Source organism: Pristis pectinata, chromosome 19, assembly GCF_009764475.1.
Source record: "Pristis pectinata isolate sPriPec2 chromosome 19, sPriPec2.1.pri, whole genome shotgun sequence".
Classification (NCBI taxonomy): Eukaryota; Metazoa; Chordata; class Chondrichthyes; order Rhinopristiformes; family Pristidae; genus Pristis; species Pristis pectinata.
Window position 1 is genome coordinate 10,497,820 of NC_067423.1, and position 23,606 is coordinate 10,521,425.

Here is a 23,606-nt window from a genome sequence, read left to right on the forward strand (position 1 = left end):
TTTAGAAATAGCAGGTGGTACATACAACCTTTTATTGTGAAGTTGCAGTTCTACACAGAATCAATCCATCATAAACAGTTAGTCAATTACGCAAGTGAAATTTTAAATCATTAAATGTTCCAGCTGATGTTAAAGCAAATGGCAGTAAATACTTCCACATACAGTATGGAATATCAATTTAGCATTTTTACATCTTTCCATTTTACAGTAAAGAATGCATCCAAATTTAGTCACTACTTCACCCTCAACAACCCTTCTCCAAAACCTTTGATCAAAACAGGAGACACAAGCAAATTGCCATCTTTGAACAGCACCCCTTGGATATCAGCAAAATTTACACATGATGCCAAAGACAAATGATGGGGTTACCATCTATAATCAGTGCAATACTTGTCAGGATCTTGACGATGCAGTTTAAAATTAAGCAGCCCCCACATTACAAACTTTCCCTGCAGAGCTCCTTAACACCAGTTGAACCAGCAGAGTAGACATCGGGCTTAGTTGGATTCTTTCTGCTCATCTTCTCCAAAGATGTCGTTCTGCTTGCGCTTCATTTCTTCAAAGTCAAAATCTATTCCCGTCATCCTCCTGTAAATATCTTTGATATCATCACATGTGGTCTCAAAGTGGGTGGTTGCATCATATGTTCTTGAAATGAAAATCTGTTAAAAATCAAAAATAATCGAGACAAGTATGCGTTAAATAAATGAATTAGCAGAAAAGAATCTTTATTTTAAAGAAAGTCCTGTTTCCCCCAAACTAGAGAGCCTCTCCAGTTCAGTGGGCATTCAATTATTCAGATCAGAGCCAGAGCAACTGTTCAATGGATTCTCCCCCCATTCAGCACCATAATCTCAGAAGGCTTCCATCCCCAAGAGCCCAAACTCAGCTCTCCTCTTCATTAGCCAAAGACTAGTGGTCAAATTCTATAAGCTGTCTGTCTGCTTGAACCACTCCTTCACGTAAGTCAACTATTCAAGGGATGTGGGCATAACTGGCAAATCCAGCATTTATTGTTCATCCTTAACTGCTTTAAGTTTTGAAGTGCTTCCCCCCCCCCCCCCCCCCCCAACACACACACACACACTTGCCACTCAGCCAGCTTTTTCATGGCACCATTCTAGTTTGAGTTTTAAAATAATTTGCTCCCAAATTGCCCATTCTCTCTTCCCCACCCCACACCCCTCCCAGCAAATCACATTTAAATCACCCATCTATCTTCCACCTCTCACTCACTGAAGTTGCTTAGAAAGTACCAAACTGAAATATTACATGATGATCACTGCTCAAACGATCTGGCAACTATTTCCAATGGCCATACAAACTTCCTACAATTCAAATAGCAGTTTCAGGACTGATTAATAACATACAGCAACATCCTCTTACCTGTGTTTCAGTTCCCAAGTCAACTGGAACAAACATATCACTGATGCAAACAAATCTGAAAGAGATTAAAATTGTTTTGTACAAATGCTCCCAGAAAGAAAACACATGGACCACTGCAATTTGATCTATAGGCTCAAGGCTTTTCAAAAAAAACCTAAAAGCAGCAAGGCTACAATTGTCATGCATCTAATAACATTGGGTTTAACTGCACAAATTCTGTTGCAATTGTAAAATTTCTCCTCAGATTACCAGGCCAACAGAAAACCTGCACATCATTAGACATTGCCCAAATCCTCATCCCCACCCCTTCTCAAAATAAAACAAGGAAATGGCTTGAAGAGGAAAACCTAACTACAACAGTTAAGTGACCTGCCTCATCTGTCTTTTCAAAGATTCAATGAAAGCAAAAAACTTAGATTTAACTCCTGAACAACCAGGCAAAAGGTTTCAGTTACTACATCTGGTACTGACACACCATTCAACTCCAGCTCCTGATAAAGTAATTATGCAGCATGAAACCACAAGAAAAATGTCCTTTCACGGTGGTGTTATTCAATACATTAGGGATGATGCCAGTGCTTCATTTCATTACAGAACTCAACAGCAGCCCCCATAAAGGATAAAAATTATTGGCAGCCAGTGCCATCGTTAAATCTGCAGGATACACAAAAACAAAATCCATTCAAGTCAAAACTAGTTTAGCCAGCGAGACAAATCTGGAAGCTTATCTGGAGCATAAGCAGTGATATAGATCTGTTGGGCTGAAGAACCCATTTCATGGGTGCACATTCTTTGCAATTGATAGTACAAGTGTAGGCTAACACAATTTGACAAAATATCAACTCAAATGTTTGGACAGGTATGCTGATTTAATTAGTGATTTTAATGCTAATTTGCCCCCAGTTGGGGCTTTTACTTGCAACAGCAGTTTTACTACATGGGACAGCAAAGCCAATTAGTCTTTTGTGCCTCATCATGACAGCTCAAACAAGTCTATTACAGTTAGACATCATCCATCATTAACCCTACACACCCACAGCAGCTCTTCTACAGTGCTTCCTGTGTAATTCATTGAGGCTGCTCATTATTTTGTAAGACCATTCTATCACCAAAGATAGGCAAAGTAAACCCAGAGGTTATAAAAAGAATCCTTCCACCATAGAGCTGGTATTTTCACTGAACCAGATCATAAGTGGATGGAAGATCTCTCCTTCAAACAGCTTGCCATATAAATTTTATCAAAATTAAAATACAAATATTCTTCCCACCCCCCCTAAAGTTTAAGAGCAAAATATTAAAAGCTTACTTCTGATCCACAGGCTCCAAAAGATCCAATGCTGGTTGAATTTCACTTTCAGGATCATTGGTCTCCACTGTTGTGCTAATGATGGCAATGTACTTTCCTTGAGCAGCTACATTGTGCGCATGGGATATCATGCAGATGTAGATGTCTAGGTAATGTTTGAAAAGATTATGAGACAAACAAATTAATGTAGTTTGCAATTTATTGAGTTTGAGATGGTACAAAGTATTAAAGCTCTAGAAATTTCCGTCTTTAAATTAGAAATTTCCCAATCCTGATTACTTTTAATAGCCATGGATACTGCAAAAATCTTGCATCTTCTCAGGCTGGTAATGAGAACTTTCCACCAATAATGTAAACCAGGTAAAGGCAAATAAATTTATTACAATTCCAGGACCAAGAAAAAAAAAGTAGGTAACCCATTTATAGGCTTGTTCAGTAAACGTAGCTGTGAATTGTGTACAGACTTTCCTGGAGAGGACACAACTCTGCACAAGTGCAATTAACTGTCTACTGCCTTAGATGGGCTGGTCTTTGCACTCACTTCCAGGGCCGTAATGAAATGCAGATTTGTGCAAGCTACTCACCAGATTTTCTGTTGACCTGATTTTGTGGAATGATGATCTGACAGGAATTTACATCTGCTATGCTCTTAATGGGGTGGTTCAAGATACAGATGACTCGAATCACCTGGCCAACTTTCTTCACACGGTCGGGCACATAACTTGGGTCACAGATCAGCTGCTTACAGCGTGCAACCTGCAAACAGAATCTATTTTAATCAAATCTGTCACAGCACAAGGTTTTACAGAACCATTTGTGTCCCAGTGGTTTATGGACAACTTTCAAAACAACAATTTCTTGTAGGAAAGCACCAATTTCTCCAAATGCATTTTTAAAAAATCCAAAAGATTACATGCACTGTAGTTGGAGGATTGTTCTTTTATTTACTGGGTAAACTGGTAGCCATTCCCAGGATCTCAAATAAATATTAAATTAATGTTGCTTAAGGCATGCACTTTAATTCAAATTGGCTTAGTTGGAATTCAAGTGTTTAAAACACCTCTAGTGGCAATCTCACGTACTGATCAAAGTGAAGCTTCAGTACCACCATGAGATCAAAATGTTTTTCTTTAAAGACTACAAACTAATTTGAAAAGCTCAGCTGTGATTGTTATGACAAAAGTAATCATTTCCTTTGAAGTAGACTCCAACTTCTGAAACATCCACATGCTTGATTGAAAATAGAAATTCAGAGGTTGTTCAGGTGATTCCCTGGTCCTCTGAGGATTTTGTAGCCTTCTCCAGTGCACAAATCAGGAATCAGTGGAGAATTTATGAACTAATCACACTGTAAAAATACCCTGAAAATAGTACACATTACTCGTAAGTCTTTAATGTATCAAGCTATGGTTGCTGGTTAGAAAAATGGCTCCAAAAACAAATTGTTAATTCCCTAGAATCTCAAATAATGGATTTTTAAAAATCCAATAAAAGATTTATGGAATGTTAATGTTTCAAGTTGTTCATCCTTAAGTTTAATACAGACTCTTTTATATCCTGCCCTGTCGCCTTTGAGAATTCTTTCAAGTGTTGGCAGATGAAATTTAATCCTGATATTTAATCGAGATGATGCATTTTGGGAAGTGAAATAAGGAATGTTCATTAACAGGGGGACACTGGGATTCTAAGTCCTTAATTCCCCAAAGTGGCAGAACTGGTTGATAGGGTGAAGATAGTGACCTATGGCATGCTTGTCTTCATAGGTCAGAGCACAGAGTATAAAAGTTAGGACATTATGCTGCAACTTTACAAAACACTGGTTGGACCACATTTGGAGGATTGAGGGAGGGGAGTTCATGGGAATATGGAGAGAATGGGATTGCTCTGAGCTGGCAGAGGGGGTCATTTCAGCCTATTGAGGCTGTTGAAAGGGAGTGCAAAAACTGATAGAAAATGGTAAAAAAAAATTGAACATTTTGCACAGGCATTCACTTGGGCCAGCCTTCAGAGATACAAGCAACTGTGCAAACTGACCCAGATCATAGAAGCAGGCAGTTCCAGCCCACATCCAATAAAGTAAATCTATCAGGCTTCTCAAGTGCCACCTACAGAGCAAAACTGGCAATACCAACTGTCACTGAAGTGACAGAGGCTTGTGTCAAGTGTCACATTTACACAGTTCATGTTACAAAGATCGTTTGTATAGTAGACTTTACATCTCAATTCGGCCAATTTTCAAACTCTAATATTTCCTCATTTCTGGTCACCCACAACATTCTATTTTTGAAGAACTACTATTGTTTATTTAAAAAATCTACAGCAGATCAAAATTGTGCTACAAACAAATAATTAAAATAGTTGGACACAAGTTTTAGTATTCAGGAGCTTTGTTTAAGAACTGGATTTAAGCTAGCAAAGCACTTAAGTTCTCACCTCTCCTTCAGACTTCACTCCAACCACATGTCCATTTTCCATTACTATCTCTTCAATAGGCTTGTTTAACATATAGGTCCCACCATAAATGGCACTTAACCTACAAAAGGAAAACCTGGTTTTCAACTAGTTTGCTCAATATGCATATATCCAGAGGCAGTGTAGCAAACTTTTTGTATCAATCCTCAGGTGATCACCATTCCACCTCAGTAAACAACAGGGAGAGGAAATAACGCAGGAACAAACACTAGTGCAAACGTACAAGTTAAATTCATTTCACTATGATTGATGAAACTCATATGTCATCAACGTGTTTACTGGCACTCAGTTTGGACCCACCCTGACAAAACCACAGTTGTTTCTCCTACATTCATTGTGCATTTAGATTCTTGATTCAGTGAAAGGTTTCCTCCACTCTTTGGGGGGGGGGGAAACCAAGATCAGACACATGGAATCCACTACTTACAGAGGAATCTAACCATGTTGGTAAATATTGATATTTCATTATATAATCACACCACAAAAAGTTTCACTGTACATTATTGGGATGTAATCAAAATGTGACAGCTTTCATATGCTAAGTAAAACCTCAAATGCTACTATAAGAACAGGTATAACGTGAACCAAGGATACTAGTGTAACACCACACCCACGTCACATCTTTTATTTAACCAAAGTCCTAGAGAATATTCTTCTCCTCAATTCCATGAGGAATCTTTACCATAAATATTGCAATGACGTCCCAGGCTTTAATCGCTTAGAAAATTTTAAAGGCCTACCATGCTTTGCTAAGCTACCACAGTTAATATTCTGGTAGCTTAGCAAAGCATGGTGGGTCCTTAAAAATGTAATCACATGGCATTAGAAAGCAATTAGCAAATATTTCCATTTGGTCCTGGGATGCAGATATTGTATGCAAGGTCAACCTTTATTGTCCATTCCCAATTCTCCTTCCCAGCAGAGTTGCATGCAAAATTATTTCAGAAGTCAGTTTAAAAATCCAAACACGTTGGTTCTCTAGTGTTACATACACGTCAGACTAGCTAAAGATGACAGATTTTTTTCTGCAGAAGTCATTCAGTGCTTATGCAAGTTATTCAAACAAAGTCTTCCAATAGAGGTTTCATTCACTTAGACATGTTTTGTAAATGTTAAGCAAAGGTCAAGGGACAAAACCCACAGCAAGCAAAACGAGCAAAACCAGTCCCTGCCTTCTAGATGGACAATGCCCAAAATGTTTAGAAAGTAGGAAATCTGAAAGGAACAAAAAGCTACATGTTGGGCACCAGGTTGCAGTGGTAAAACTGTTAGGCAGGGTATTGGAAATAACCAGAGATTCAGACACCAAAAGACAAAGGCATGTGAGCATGTTCTCTAATCCAGTAAGTACATTTTATATGCAAGTATTACTTGAATTTTTTTTTGGGATACAAGGAGGAAAACCCACTATGATGGTGCAAGCTGATTGGATAACTCTTTAAATGAGTAGTGCTGTATCATTTTATGATTTTCAATTAGGAATGGACTAGCAGGCCACACAGAGGTACCAAAATTTGCAATCCTGTAGGCTTGTTCTACAGTCTGCTCAAAAGGATCATCAAGTTTATCTATTGAAGCAAAAACCTCAAAAGTCACTGTAGGCTGGTGTGGATTTGGTATTGTAAAGTGGAGGTGTGATATCTTCCAAGTGACAAAGAAAAAATCTCACAGCAGATTTTGCATGTGGTGTCTGAGATATCCTGGAAGAGTGGAATTACGTCCAAGGAGTGTACAACTCAATGCCCATTATTACAATACAAACAATTCAAATCTCCTATGATTGCATTTACTATGACCTTTCTAGCTAGAGTACTTCATCGCATGTTCTGCCTTGCTAAAGATAACAATTCATTAATAGTTCACTTATTTCATACATTGACTGCTCATTTGTAATTCTCACCTGGCAAAACCCTGAGGCAACTCTCCAAGGCCATAAAGTGGATAAAGGTATGGACTTTTCCCATAGCGAGCTAGCGATTCACTATAGAGTTTAATCCTGTTTATCGTCTCAAGGCAAGGTTGGTCAAGGTAACTGAAAGAGGGATTAAAATTATGTTCAAAAAGCATTTAAGAAATAATCACAGGGTCATACTATAACCAGCGTCAGACACATACTACACCAGCATGTTTCCGATCTCAGTCATAGGAAGTGGCAGCATGGAAGCTGCTTCTCCCAAGAAGTACAGATTAAAAGGAAGAAATATCCCTAATAATGTGACAGATGTCTCAAATTAATAAAGCAAAGGATGCACAGAGGAGTGAAAGCAATAGAATCAGGTGTGTGTGTTTTTGCGGGGCGGGGTGGGGGGGGGGGGTGGGTGGCAGGAGATGGGTGGAAAGAGATAGGAGGGGGGAGAAAAGAAAGCATAAATGCTTCAAGACCTACTACACTCAGTAGAGGCAGGCACTGCCCTGACCAGGGCTTTGGTAATGCTCAGGTACGAGATATTTTACCCCTAAACAGTATAATGAAATTTAACTAAGTCTGAGAATATAATCTTGCAAATTCAAAATGGGCCAAATTTAGTGAAAACAAAAAAGAGCAAATAAAACAAAGAGGCCTTTCCAATAACACTTTGGTGACCAAGTCAAAGACATGCTGAACATGGAAGATAATTGCACTCCCTCTCTGGCATTTTGTGCTAAGTTTCACAAGTCCAATTTCTGGGATGGTGGGACTATTGTACAAAGACTGGTCATGTATGCCTATTTTCACTAGAGTTAGAAGAATGAGGGGAGATCTCATTAAAATAAAATTCTGATAGTGCTTTAGAGGCCAGGTACCAGGAGATGTTTCTTCTGGCAGGAGGAGGGGGTTTAAAACAAGGGGTCAGAGTCTCAAGATACAGGCCAAAACATTTAGGGAAGAAGGTGATGAACCTGTGGAATACAACCACAAAGCCATGCAAGCCATATTACTCAAACTAGAGACAGATTTCAAGACATCAAGGTATATGGGAAGAGAGCAGGCATTTGGTATGGTGACAGATGTTCAGCCATGATTGTAAGGAATTGTGAACCAAGCTCAGGGCTGAGTGTGCTTCTCTTGCTACTACTTTCTGCTAAAATGAGAAAGCTCAGACTAAACTATTGCAACCCAAACAGATTAATACATACAATGCCTATATGGAGATCAAAAAAGGTACACTGATGGCATTAATGCAACAAAATTCAGCAAGCAGTTAAATTGTTCAGAAGTAAAAAGATAGACAGCATCATTAGTATCAAACACTTACTCATCAGTCCTATACAAGGCCAGGGCATGGCCTGTGAAATCCACAACATCCTTCCCCAAACTATATTTCTCATATACGCTCCTCATAGTTGTTTCCTTGGGGTCAAAACCATCCCAAGTTGAGGGATCATTTTCATCGTAATTAAAAACACGCTGTAAAAGCTTCCTATATCTATTCTTTTCCATAAAGCCCAGCAAATCTACAAAAAAAAGTTCACATTTCAACTCAACATTTGCTATAACAAAAATGAGAACTTTAATTAAATTAGTTTAATAACTTTACCAAGTCTGATAGGCTGCAAACTGAAGAAAGCCAAACTATTCAGCTTCTTGAATACATTATTCCATTAAAACAGTGTTAGACATTTTGTATATTACCAAAGTCTATTAAAATTACATCAAGCCCATACCAATGGTTTACCCAATATGGCAGGTAATGGACATGAAAAACAGCCATTAACTTTTTCAATATTATGCAATTATATAGCTCAGAAACACTAACCAATGGTCGCACCCCTCCCCACCACCTGTTCAAAAAGACATGAAAAACAAGTAAATATTTACCAACTTATTGTTGCTGCACTACAAATTTTGCCAAGCCAACAGAAAAATCAAGATTGGAATTGACAAGCAGTGTATTACATCAAACATTAAGATCCAAGTTACTGAGACTTAAAGTTAATGCTTCAATAGTTTTATTACATAACAAAATTGCTATTCCACTGGTTAAAAGTGAAAATTCACTCAAGGTGCAGAAAAACTACCTTGTCCGATTATAATTTTCTATTAATTGAAAATGGCTTTTCAGATTGCTAAATGTTATTAGAACTGGGAAATCTGCAATCAACTGTGGTCCATTGTAAAGATGCAGACCAATAAACAACCCATCTTCCATCGGGTAGAAGATACATACCACCAAACTTAAGGATAGCTTCTACCCCACTGTGATAAGACTATTGAACGGTTCCCTTATACAATGAGATGGACTATGACCTCACGCTCTACCTTGTTGTGACCATGCACCTTATTGCACTGCACTTTCTCTATAGCTGTGACACTTTATTCTGTACTGCATCAATGCACTCTGTACTGACTCAATGTGACTGCACTGTGTAATGAATTGACCTGTACAATTGGTTTGTAAGACAAGCTTTCCACTGTACCTCAGTACAAGTGACAATAATAAATCAATACCAGTCCAACATTTCATGTTAACATTTCATGGCGAAGCAGGACACATTTTAGTCTATGTTGGCTCTCTGAGCATTCCCAGTTTCATTCCCCTTCTTGTTTCCTCCATTAGCTATTCTCTCAAGCCCACTAACACGACCACCCTATTCTCCTGCCATCCATCAACACTAGGGGTAGTTTACAGTAATGAATTAACCCACAGCACCTCAGGAATGTGGAAGCACCTAGTGGAAATGCACAGTCATAAGGAGAATGTGCAAACTGCACAGACAGCACAAGGCCTGGATGGAACCTGGGTCACTAGAGTAATCTGAATACAGCAACAGCTCCAACTGCCTTTACTTCTCTTGCCACAGATGCTGACTGACCTGCTCAATGTTTCCAGCACTTTCCATTTCAGCTTCCAATGGTTTTTTGATATTTACACAATTTATCAAAATTATGGACAAAAGTCCCAGCCGATTTTCAAAATCAAAGTACTAATGAATTCTCTGGGAAGGCCAGGATTCCACATCTTATTCCACACTCCTTCCCACAAAGTTTCTGAAAACAGGTTTTCAACTGATAAAATGTTATGCACAAATTACAACTTTCCAAATTATATCTACTGCACACCCATGCAGTTTCTAACTAATTTTTTTACTCACTGGAAGCCAAGGCTTCTTTCTCAGTGGATGGGACTTTATAGATTTTGCCTTTTTTGTAAACATAGCTGCCTTCAACAACCTTAAAATCAAGGTAACGGGTGACCTCTGTATATAGTAGCATCTTCACAAGTTGGCCTGCAAAGTAAAACATGATACACTTTTAAAATGCATGTCAGATTTTAATTAGAAACACATGAAAAAAAGTGAACGAAATGGTGCAAACCTGGGAAATGCGCCTTCCAGGACCTTAAAATTTACGATTACACATCAGCATAGATTTCTTATTTGTTATTTTAGAAAGGGTTAAACCCAGGATCATCTGAGCACCAAGTCATGATTAATATGCCAATCATTCAACTATGCATCTTCTACAGTGCACTGTCCATTCCCTTAATTATATAACTAAACAGTAATATAACACTAAAAACTTGTTTTGTGCATCATCAGTGGTGTAACAATTTGCACCAAGTTACACCTGCAAGTGCTGTCTCCGTATTGCAAGTCAATGGCAGTAGTTGGGATGATTTTGGTTCTCAAGTGGAGAACTTTAGTATCAGTTTCTTTTAGCCTGTAGATCAACTCCAGTACAGTAGAAACCTTGGAGAGGTACTGTATCACAATGAGAAAGTTGAGACAAAAATGCAACGAGACAGACTTGTTCAACTTCAGCCTGCACTGGGATTGGGGGCTGTCACAAGCTCGCTGCCAAGATCATGATTTGCACATCTTGCAGCAGGTGTTGTACAGACATGCGTTGCTCTGTATATTGTTCTTGGATACGATGATGCATCTTGATGTACCACAAAACTTGATAATGGCAATAGTAGACAAAAAAAACAATGCATTTCTGCACTCCTCAGGAAGATCCTGCAAGCTACTGAGCTTGGGACTAAGGCAACTCTTAACTCAACAATTTAGAGGTGGCTTCCACAAAAGCACCACCTACCATTGTAACAAGCAGACCTCCATTGACAACAATTGTCAATATTGATCTGGAGAATAATGCCAAGGTTCAAATGTGTATGGTCATGAACTACCACAAAATTACAGCTCTAAATGGTTTCTCCACCCATATCAAAATAGTTTATCTTAGTTAAACAATTAAGATTTCAAAAGATTCTTCCTACCATTTGCCATAAGAAACTTTGGGATCAGGTCCACGTTCCAGTCTCTTCCCCTACCCATGGATTCCGGTGGCGAACCAGGGAGGTTAAATCTTTTATACAGCTGATGTAAAGAGCACAAGCAGAAAGTGTGGATGTTAAAGCAATTTTTAGCAAAAGTATTTGCAGAAAAAGTAAAGAATATTCAAACTTCTACAAGCACAAGCAGCATTATTTTTTGCCCAAGGACCAAGATTTAAAATCCACATTTTTTTCTTCATGGATGAATAATTCTGAGTAATTCAACAAAACAATGCAATTGTTGTTTGCAGCCCTCAGTAAAATTAAATGTTAAAATATTGTTTACTCAAAACAATTTTGCTCAGGTAACAAATCAAAATCTACGTCACCACCAATAAAAGTAAATCATTACAATCTGATGCAACATCTCATTCTGAACATCACAAAATTCAGCATTTCCAAACAGATGCTTCCTCCAAGCCATCAGCATGAATTAGAATAATGGCCTCGGCATCTCATTAATGGCAAAATACTGGGCATTGTTCTAAACTCAACCTAGTGCAGAGAACTGACTTTTCCTAACCTACCAAGTTTGCATTTTGACCATGAAGGCATTTCCCAGAAACGCCCAACTGTGGAGCATTTCTGACCAAATTTTATTCATTCCAAGCCAGAAATTGAAATTACAGACCAAGTGCAAGTAAGTAAACAGGATAAATGTTAAGATTCAAAGTGTGTATTCCAATTCATTCAAGGATTCCAAGAACAAATGTTCCAGCTTAGTCTTGTGGGCAATTGAATAAAATAAACAAAGCCATAAAGTTTAAGTACACTTCTGATGGAAATCAGAACTCAGGATCAAACAGTCCGTGACGATGAAGCAGCATCAAGAACAAGGGAGAAGACACTTTCATTACTTTTATTTTAAACAGCGTTATAGAAAGAGTCAAGCTTGCAACAAGACCTGGCTAACATCCAGATATAGGCTGACGTGGCAAGTACAACAATTCCTTGCTTTACAAATCTGCCATTGACTCCATCAGGCTTGTGTCCAACTTAGAGCCATTATTCATGATGTTGAACAGTGCACTGCATCCTGTATATAGGAATACACAAGGCATTTATAGAGTCAGAGTACGACAGCATTTTACTTTACTTTGATTTCATTTAATGAAACCTTTCCCAAAAAATGCATTCTTTTCAATCAAGGAATGGCTATAACATTCACCCCAAATGGTGTCTTGGCACTATATGTACTCATCTACTAGGAGCAAGTCAAATCACCTCTCCCTAATATTTAATGACATTAATATTAACCAAGTCCCACCATCATCAATCAGAAACAGAACCAGCCTCAAAATACTGCAGCCAAAGACAGGGCAGGAGCTGGGTACCCTGCAATGAGAAATCCTCAGGGCAGATATTAGCAATATGATGGCATATTCTTCATTTCTCTTGAGAAGAAAATCTCCAACACCACTAGCAGCTTAAAATTTATCCAGGATTGATTGATTTGCACACCATCCATCACACTATATACAAACTCCACTTCAGTTGCTTGTAAAGACTACTTCAGGAGCACTTTCCAAACTCAAACTTTATCAATTAGAACACAGGCAGTTGACACCCAAGTGCTTCCCCTCAAAGTTATATTCCATCCTCGCTCTAATACAAACTAACCATCCCTTCATCATCCTTCAGCCAAACTCCTAGAATTCCTTAGTTAACAGTACAGTGGGAGTGCCTTCATCTTAAAAGACTGCAGCAGTTCATCAGTCTTCTGAAGGGCAATTAGGAATACACATCAGCCTTGCAAGCAACACCCATATCCTGAAACAAAAAGCAACAGGTTTCTATTGAAGGGGAAGCAAGCAAGCAAGCAATTTGTCATACTTACATCTTCCAAAGGAGTTATAGATGCACTTTCACCCCCATAATAGGAGTTGCGATCCATGTGAAGGACTTTCTTGCCTTTTACTGACATTATTCCAGAAAGGATACATTCCTATGAAAAAAATAAGTAAAATAAAGGGCTGGATAACAGACTGCTAGACCAAGCTTAAAAAAAAATCACATACTGAATCTATGGATATGTATAATTGAATCTTGTTACAGTAATCCACATGCTCTTTAAACAGCATTCAAGAGAAGTGTTAGTACAATTAATACACGGAATTAAAGAAATTTTTCAATCAAAAATACAATTTGAAAACTGCTGCAATAAAGATATGCAAAATGCATCATTAAGCTGAATTCAAGTTGCTACAAAGATATAATCCAAAGTTTCACATATTTAAACTACAAGTTTACATTATATGGCTATTATGCAAGGAAGAAATTAATGGCACAGAAGTTAGATTTCCAGACTCGTAACCTAGGGGCTGGCCTAATAATCCACGTATTCAAGTTCAAATCCCATCATGGCAGCTGTGGAATTTATAGTCATAGTAAAAACAGGCAAGACTACTAGATTATTGAAAGAGACCCTTCTGGTTCACCAATCTGATTCAGGAGAGGAAATGTGGTCTGACCCACCTTTGTAACTGGCTCTTAAATACCCTCAAATATCCAAGTTCAAGTGCAACAGAAGATGGGCAATAAATGCTAATCACGACACCCAGATCACCAAAGTGAACAAACAAGTTTTGTAATTCAGTGAAATATTGGACTTCTGCTAAATCATACTTGGCAAACTGCATGCATTACATTTGATGGAAAGCTTGGCATCTAGTTTAGACTGGGTCACAAAATTGTTTCAGCATGTTTAATCGGTGCATGCCTTCATTGATAAATCAGCATGACCTACAATCACATACTGCAATCCTAATACAGGTTCTTCCCAGATTACCGTTCATAAGCCTAACAATTCGAAAGTTGAAAATGCAGCCATCCAGCAATATATTTAAATAAAAAGATAACCCAACTAAGGGCAATATATAGTTAAACCAAGTTCCCACACAGAAGATGCCTGCAGCAGCCAGTCATCCAAATGTTTGTTTGTATGCACAGACTGTACACAAGTCAGGACCTGTATGGGTTTTCATTGGGAGTGTAAAAGTGAGGTTATCCTGACAGTGATATGTTCAAAGTTAACTTTAGAATTTCAGATAAATATTACACTTTATTAAAGTCTACAAGGAAACACTCAAATAAGATGGCAAATTTAGATAAACACAATAATTAAACAAAACATTTGTTGATAAAGCTGTACAATTGCTTGAGATGATTCAGGCTTTAACTTGCAACTGCAAAACAATAAGGCAGGAGACAATTTTGCAAATGCAAATGTTGGAAATCCAAAATGGAAAAGCCGGAGACATTCAGCAGGCTGGACACTGTTAGTGATGATGAAGTCATAATCTAAAACTTATTTTTGCACAGATGCCTCACCCATCTTTTCCCCACCATTTTCTGACCACAATGCTTCCTGTGTTGCATTGCACAATTCTGTGAATTAAACTGTACTTTCTTCCAGTTGGAATAAACTAATCAGAGCTAACCAAGTAACCAAGACAAAGGAAGTCCACTAACTCATTTTCCAGACAGAAAGGAGCTGAAGTCAATTTTTAATTTTGCTTCAACTCTGCATCCAGTTCGAGTTTAAAATAATTCCAACCCCCCCCCCCCCCCCCCCCCAATTGATGCATGGTACGTTGGCTTTCATCACAATCACTTTTCAGCTTAGCTTATTTTAAGATTCTCTCAAGGCCTGCATCCTCCTTTTGCTGTAGAGTTTAAAAAAAATCAAAATCTCGACACAGTGAACTGCACATGGTATGTTAGAGGGTAGCTGCCTTCTCTCTCTCCAGCCACTCAATTCAGTAATAGGACCTCATAGTACATTTTTATACAGCAGCCAATCTTTCATACTGCACCCTCATTTCAAAACAGCACCTGGCTTCCATCCCCATCATTTACTAGAAACTTGATCAATTTAAACCTTCAGGTAGGATTTGATTGCAAGTTCCATCTCATGCAAAAACAACTGCTTCCAGTAAGAAATTCTCTCACTTCTCTTCATAATTACCCAATCCTCAGCATTTAAAGGTACAAAATTGCAATCATACATGCAAAATTAGAGGAATTAGGTTTCAATAGTGATAACTTGAAATCACCGTCATGCCTCTCGACAGCAGTATATTTTTGAAGGCAAGATTCTCAAAAGCCAACATTTTCTATACACCAATGATTATTATAACATTATCCAGATTCTAGTGATTTGAGAGAGATCTGTCCCATTAGCTACAGTACCAGCAATTAAACCCAAGTGCTTGTCAGTCTATTCTATAGTGCAGTAGATATCTTATCTGTAAGATATACAATTGCCCTTGGTCTTTAAACTCATGCATTAGCTACTGATCACCAAGTTTTAAATTATGCATACATCCGTATAGAGGACAAATACAGAATTGAAAAGATCTCACTGGGAATCCACAACTCAGCCTTATCACTTACTAATTATAAAGGAAAATTTCTAAAGACTTTTGAAGAATAAATTATCAGTTGATATTGCACATTTCAATCTTATGCAGGTCTAACACTATATGAAGACTCAACAAAACCAGAGAAAAACCAAACAAGTGTGATCAATTCAATAATTTGGTCATTTGACAGCTCCATACCAGTGAGCAAAATTTTAATGATGTACCCTCCCACCTCACGCTTGTAAATTTATCTAGCTTAATCTCACTAGTCCAAGACACCTCACTATATTCCTTGCATAATACTGATACACTGGCTTTTTAGAAGTCCAAATCTGACTGCAACCGCCAATATTTGATCTAGTAACACAAGGGGCATTACAGGTTTAGTCATCCCTTTGGCTAAAATTCTGCCTACAGTGAACAAATGTTGAACGTGCAAACAACCCACTCCTATGAATGTAATAAGGAAATTAAAATACCAAATCAGATTCCATATTCTTTAAGGTGGGGGTTTAGAGTTACAAGATTACAGAAAAGTTGGGATTTTAATACTCTAGCTTTTACCTGAAGTTTCAGTATCACAAGAATCAAGGTTATGAATTGTAACTTGTTAACTGAATTGCAATAAATAGCAACCCCATTCTAAAAATAGAAGGTCTCACAAGATCAACCACTTGCAAAAATTGCACCTTGTATCTTGTTCAGTCTAATGCACTCAAAAGTGATATCCAAAAGGCAAAATGTCATTTCCAGGGATGAAGCACGTGATACTGTCACAAGTTCACTGAAGTGATACAACTGGAGAAAATGTGAAATGGTGATTTTTTTTTAGTGCAAACAGTATCTACCTTTAACAAAATTATGCACTCTTGGTGATAACTAGCTACAACATTGCAGGGTCTATAGGAATCCTGTAGTTGAGGGTCAAGGAAGAGATAACAGACTTGGAAAGGAAACATGCGTAGCGGTTAGCGTAACGCTATTACAGTGCCAGCGACCCGGGTTCAATTCCAGCCGCTGTCTCTAAGGAGTTTGTATGTTCTCCCCGTGTCTGTGTGGGTTTCCTCCGGGTGCTCCGGTTTCTTCCCACATTCCAAAGACATACAGGTTAGGAAGTTGTGGGCATGCTATGTTGGCACCGGAAGCATGGCGACACTTGTGGGCTGCCCCCAGAACACTCCATGTAAAAGAAGCATTTCACTGTGTGTTTCAATGTACATGTGACCAATAAAGAAATCTTAAACATTATAGAGTAAAACTCCAATAATCTGCTATCCAAATATTCAGTAAACTTCTGGCAAGTCATGCGCTCCCTTCCTACCCAGAGTCTCAGTTCCTGCACTCCCCTTGATACTTACTAGGTCCACAGTATTAACTGTAACACTGTTCAGTATCTTAGAAGAAAGTGAATTAAGTGTTCAGGCATAACTAGCATACTCCAAAGTCCTGAGCATGTCATATAAGAGCTTCGCTGCACTTGAGTAGAACGGGTACATCAGCATATCCATTTAGCCATGCACATTGACAAAGACCAAAAGCAATCCGAGCTAAAGAATATTGTAAAAAGATTTAAAAAGGATGTCTTTAAAATAAAACCAAACAGAAAAGTATAAATAAACTTAAATGGAAACAGTGCAACTCTAAACAAGGCATGCTCATAGTCTCGGACCCCAGCTGGAATACCAAGTACAATATCCTTTCTACAACTAGTTGTTCAAAATAAGACTTCGGGAATTCTGGTCAGCAAATTGCTTGAGAGTCCCCAGGTTACCAAATAAAAAAAATTCAGCACCTCTACAAAGAGAATGAAAATCAAGAACTATTTGACAATCCAACTCAAAGCCTTATCACAAATCAAAAATTTGGAAAAAAGAATGAAACTGACATTTTCAGAGACAGTTCTAGTGGCTATAAATAGGTTTAAAGTAAATCATTTTACCTAGAACAAATATTTTCTCTAATCAACAGGTCTCAAATATTAGGACACACTGCAAGAATTACAGACTCATGAGTCACTTATTTGTTGGTCCAATTAAAAAAATATATCGAAGGAAATTGGATGCCTTTTCTGCACAGTGAGTCAAACTGATGACATTCTAGCCTGAGTGAGTTTACAACCAATACTAGGTTTGCAAGCCGAGAGCGTGGCTTACCCCAGGATGCACGTCTTCCAAAAGACATGTCCAACAGTGTGAAAAAAATGTAATCGTGAAACCTCAAAAATTAGATGGCTTAAGTCGAATGAAGAATCCCATTCGCAAGTCAAGTCTAAATGTTGATGGATTTGATATTTTAAATGTTAAATAGTTGGAAATCAAATACAAAACTATATCCCTTGCATTTAACAAACTTTTCCAAGGAAAAGTAGGTTAATTCAAAATTAAACCAAAAATAACTTCCTTATGCAATTACTACAAACCAGTTTACACGAGCAAAACTGCTTATGCTTTCCTCATCCCATAATTCTGCACGATTTAAGATTTAAAAAGCTGGAGTCTATATTTCACAATACACAAGGCAATTTTTCCACGTAGCCCATTATTTTAGCTGCTTTGCAATGGATTTACTCAAATGTCTTGATGTGGATAAAGGTTTAAAGCTTGAAATGGAATGGTTTTACTGCAGAACAAAAAACTTACATATTGATCTACGGGTATTCCAAATATTGCCTCCACTGGCAGACAGTTTACAACAGTTGTGAAAAGTGGTCTGTAACAGGGTAATGTTGTATTGCAAGCCATACCTCTTCAAATTAGATTGGGGGATTAAAATAATGAAATTCAAGCAAAACATCCCACTACCGCGAAAAGCACATTTTATTGATAGGGTGGGGATGCTAGAGATTTAGTAGATCCAGTGACAACCCAGCTTCTAATACGGGCCACTTCATCCCTGATTTCTCTAGTCTGTCCATTAGAGGCCATATTTTGATTCCAGAGAACAGATAGCATGTACTGCTTTAGTGCTCTATAACAAAAATTTGCTAATGTGCTTTGCTGTCAACACCCAGATTTCTAAGTACTTGTAAAGACTAAAGCATCTTAAGTGTTTAAGAATGACAACAGCACAGAATTTAAAGAAAATGCCCATAATTGCCAATCCATTCTGTAAGCACCAATCAACTTTGCACTTAGAACAGCAATCCATACAGTCAATTTAAAGATTGACTATTAAAGACTCCCACTCAATGCCTTAAGGTTCTATGTTATCTGGCCTGCATGCTTATTTACTACCATACAGTCACCAAGCCCAAATTTTCCCTACCTCAATTTAAATCTACTTGCCACCTTTGGGGGTAAAAGTCTAATGATATTGAAAGTTTCTAATACAATAATTTAAGAGTCTGAACTTATTAATTCCTACCATCTCTTTAGTGCTAAAAACTTTTAAGCTTTCAATTCCAAATCCCATTCAAAACTCCTCCCTCAAACAATTCTTGCTCCATTGTGCTCTTTACAGTAGGTCTAGTTTTCAGTGAACCAAATATTAAAAATGAATGATAAATCTCATGAAAGTTAAAAACTAGAGATGCTGGAAATTAAACAAAAAATAAGGAATTCTCAAACTCGGGTCAGGCAGCATTTGTGGAAGGAGAAACAGTGACCCCTTGTCAGAACCAAGGGTTGCAGACCCAAAATGTTGAGGGGTTTTTCTAATATTTGCTGTTTTTACTTCAGTTAAAACTTTTTGGCCCATTTGCCTTCTTCGTCCAGACACAAGGCAAATATTTACAGCAAACTACTATTTAACAGATGAATAATTATGCCTCATCTATCCAAAATAATTCAAACCTTTAAAATAACTGACAAGGGCACACATTTAATGAGTCACAGCACTGAAGCCAGTTTACAAAATACTCCATGATAATTGAACATTCTGCACATAAAATTACAACACCTATCTCTCCCCCCCCCCCGCCCCCCCAATCCCAAGAGTTTTTCCATTAAATTCCATTGGGCAACCACAAAACAACATTGGGAAAATACTAAATTCAAGGTTCATTGAATCAATATCACTATGAGTGAAGCGAGTTCAAATTATTCTAAAATTTATAATCACAGTGCAAAGAACAGGCAATGACCACAAGTAAATGGATTTTCAGAATCAATGAAAATGGCACCTTAGCTGCCAATATAAACACTGTTGCATGAGCCAATAAAATGTACAGCTGCATTCAAAAAGCTTTTGCTCACATCTATCCAATAGTTCATTAACAGCAAAAGACTAAACCAAGAATCAAAATGTTTCAGGTATCTAAAGTTGTGCCAAGCCACATGGTCTTTATCTCAATCCTTTGCTAAAGGTAGAAAAGTTTTGATGTGGTTGTTGAAAAATCACCAGACCAACAACTGATGAAAAATGATTGGGACATATACAAGCAAATGTTCTGCTACACTGTCAGATTCTATTTTAAGTCATATAGTCAAGAATAATTACTAAAGCACTTAAAAAAGATATTTACTCTGAATTCAAGATTAAAACATGCATTTTACAACTATAATTTGGTAGCTTTACTCTTCGTGTCCTATCCACTAGTAACATTATAGATGTGTCCCTCTAACATGCATTCTCCCTCCCTCAAGTTATGGATTTTCACCCTCAACAACCTACAAGGTAACCATTCGTCTTTCCACAGCAATATCAGGTACTCCTCTTTACAAACACCTGGCGTTTAATCTTATTCATCCAGCTGCAACTTGAGATTTCTGTAAAGCAGACCAGTTCCACATACCCAAGTGATAACTTATCCTCTAAAAGCAAGCAACTCAGGTCCTCTGATAACAAAAGCACAAAATAAACAACTGTTGTTACAACCTGCCAAACATGTTCCTGATGAATCACTTCACCCCTTATAGGTTTCAGAAAAATAACTTGTTCATGACATAGATGGCTACAGCAATTTTCAATTCAAAGCAGAACTGAGAACAAACTGGGGTCACACACTTCCACATTAAACAATGTACCAGCTGTGTCTGTTTTTCATCACATCCAATGCTATGAATCGTTTCTCACTTCTGCTTACTGTACATTCTTCTGGTTCACATCAGCAGCATTCTGACACCAAGTTACAAAGATACTGAAGACTAGGGTGAAAAATTAAAATGAACATCAGTTTGAGCTGTATAATAAAGTTGCACATTCAAGTCAGTGGTCATGGGTCAAAGCCTTCCTCCAGAATTCAGTACAAGTTTGAAAGTTGAGAATAGGTACAATATGGGAGAGAGAAAAACATTTCAGGATGATAACCTTTCATCAAAATACAGTCTAGCTTGACATCCGTACATGAACAGATTTCTATACTAGCTTGCCAATTAAACTGAGACTACATCTTCCACATCAAGTAGGTAAAGACTCCACATCACCATTTCAAGAGGAATATGGGTGTTTTCTTGATGCCCTGGTCAGTATTTAGCCATCAACTAACAGAAGAACAAATTGATATTTTAAGACCTTCTGTTGCACAAACTGTCAGTTTCATTACCCAACAGGAAAGTAGTAATGGCATTAAAGTGAATTGTCTTTAATACACTTTCAGATACGGGGTTTATGAAAGCCACTTTACACATACAAGTTCTCTCCAATTTTCAAACTTGATATCCTCCATTACTGACTTTTTGCCTCTCCAATTTTGCTTGCTAACAAAAGGTTAAAGCAAGACAGACCTTCTACATCCACAGAAAGAGGAAGGGCAAGAGAAACGTAATAGGAAGATTCACTAAAAGAACAAGCTAAATGAAGCAACAATTTTCCTGTATAGAAAAAGTTATGCCACCAAGATAGAGAAAGGCATCACCCTCAAGGCATGCACTTATACTTATTGTGCATCTTTCATTGTTTAATAACTTGCATAATCTCAATTTGTCAAAATGCAGAGAAATTGATTTCTGCCACAAAACAGTAATGATCCAGTAGCTGTTCCTGAAGTACAATTTTCTACAGCAAGCTGTCTCCAATAAGCTTAGTACAACAGATTTCAATTTCCTTGCAAAATTCAAGTAGTACAACAACACTGACAGATTTCAGTAGAAAAGAAACCCACAGTTGTGTCATACACTAAACTCAAGTTACTGACCCAAAGGATCTGGTTTGAGAATTTAATAATCTAAATCCTAACCATCCCATCAGTGTGGTCTACTTACAGGAATAAATGTGGGTGACGACACCATAAAGAATCAATCACGGCAAATACAATTGCTACAAATTTTACCGTAAAAGCTCAAGTATAAACCCCTCATTTCTTTCAGGGGGGAAATTGGAGAGAGGACGCCTCTACTACACTAGAGAACAAATTACAACACTGTGCAAAGTGCCGTTTCAGCACATGACGTGACCAGATTGCATTAAAATGCAGGAGGTGAAAGGAATCGCCATTGTATTGCTACACAATCACACATTTCAGGTCGACATGGTTGAACACACAGCAGTGTTCGAATATCCCCCTGACTGGCCAAACCAGCGGGGAAACACTGCGCCCAGTTCTATTTCCAGCCAATTCACTGCAGGTTCCTGGTGTTCAAAAGGTAGAAGGAGCCAAAAATGTGAAAGAGAAACCTATTGGGGGGAGGGGGAGGGGGAGGGGGAGGGGGAGGGGGGAGGGGGGAGGGAGGAGGGGGGAGGGGGGAGGGGGAGGGGGGAGGGAGGAGGGGGGAGGGAGGAGGGGGGAGGGGGGAGGGGGGGAGGGGGGAGGGGGGGAGGGGGGAGGGGGGGAGGGGGGAGGGGGGGAGGAGGGGGGGAGGAGGGGGGGAGGAGGGGGGGAAGGGGGGAGGAGGGGGGGAAGGGGGGGAGGAGGGGGGGAAGGGGGGGAGGAGGGGGGGAAGGGGGGGAGGAGGGGGGAAGGGGGGAGGAGGGGAAGGGGAAGGGGGGAAGGGGGGGGAAGGGGAAGGGGGGGAAGGGGGGAAGGGGAAGGGGGGGGGAAGGGGGGAAGGGGAAGGGGGGGAAGGGGGGAAGGGGAAGGGGGGGAAGGGGGGAAGGGGAAGGGGGGGAAGGGGAAGGGGGAAGGGGGGAAGGGGAAGGGGGGAAGGGGAAGGGGGGAAGGGGAAGGGGGGGGAAGGGGAAGGGGGGGGAAGGGGAAGGGGGGGGAAGGGGAAGGGGGGGGAAGGGGAAGGGGGGGGAAGAGGAAGGGGGGGAAGAGGAAGGGGGGGAAGAGGAAGGGGGGGGAAGAGGAAGGGGGGGGAAGAGGAAGGGGGGGAAGAGGAAGGGGGGGGGAAGAGTGTTTACCGCGAACGCTAGAGAGAGAGAAAAATGCAGAAGAGAAAACGACCAGGATAATAAAACAAAATAACACCGGGCGCTTTCGAGTGCGTTTGGGCGCCGAGGCTCAACCTGAGCCTGACTCAGCTCGCAGGCCCGAGGCTTCACCGAGGTGGGCGGCGGCTCACCGGCAACACCCATCCTCACCCCCATCCCCATCCCCACCCCCCAACACACCGTGAGCCCAGTGCCCAACACGATCACGTCGTACTCCTCATCCATGACGACCACTGCGCTCGGTGCTGGGCGGCGAACCTGAACCGTCGCTTCTCCCCCCACCTCCGGCCCCGCGCATGCGCACCGCGCCCACTTTTTTTTTGCCCGACTCGTCCCAAAAACCCGGGCCAGGTGCGCATGCGCCGAAAGCCACACCCGCCTCCCGCTCTCCCCCCCGCCTCCCGCTCTCCCCTCGCACATGCGCACTGGCCGGGCTTTCCGCTCGGCGGAGGGCGCAGGCGCGGGTGGGGCGCCGGCCAGGGCGTGTGACGCATGCGCAGATCGTGGCTGACGGGTTTTTCCCGGGCTCGGGTATTGTTGCGCAGGCGCGTTTGGCTCGACCGGCATCCTGCG

The 23,606-nt window shown here is 39.7% G+C and overlaps 1 protein-coding gene across 1 annotated transcript; it reads right to left on the reverse strand.

Annotated features, from left to right (window-relative positions):
* gdi2 (GDP dissociation inhibitor 2) lies at positions 1–23,362 on the reverse strand. Its single transcript, XM_052033744.1, has 11 exons — positions 23,214–23,362; positions 13,259–13,366; positions 11,365–11,464; positions 10,238–10,372; positions 8,401–8,599; positions 7,065–7,196; positions 5,126–5,225; positions 3,277–3,448; positions 2,693–2,837; positions 1,387–1,441; positions 1–662 (listed from the first exon to the last, which is right to left on the reverse strand). The coding sequence occupies exons 1-11, from the start codon at positions 23,256–23,258 to the stop codon at positions 498–500; spliced, it is 1,356 nt and encodes a 451-aa protein (XP_051889704.1). The 5' UTR covers positions 23,259–23,362; the 3' UTR covers positions 1–497.
* Between the last annotated feature and the right edge of the window lie 244 nt (positions 23,363–23,606).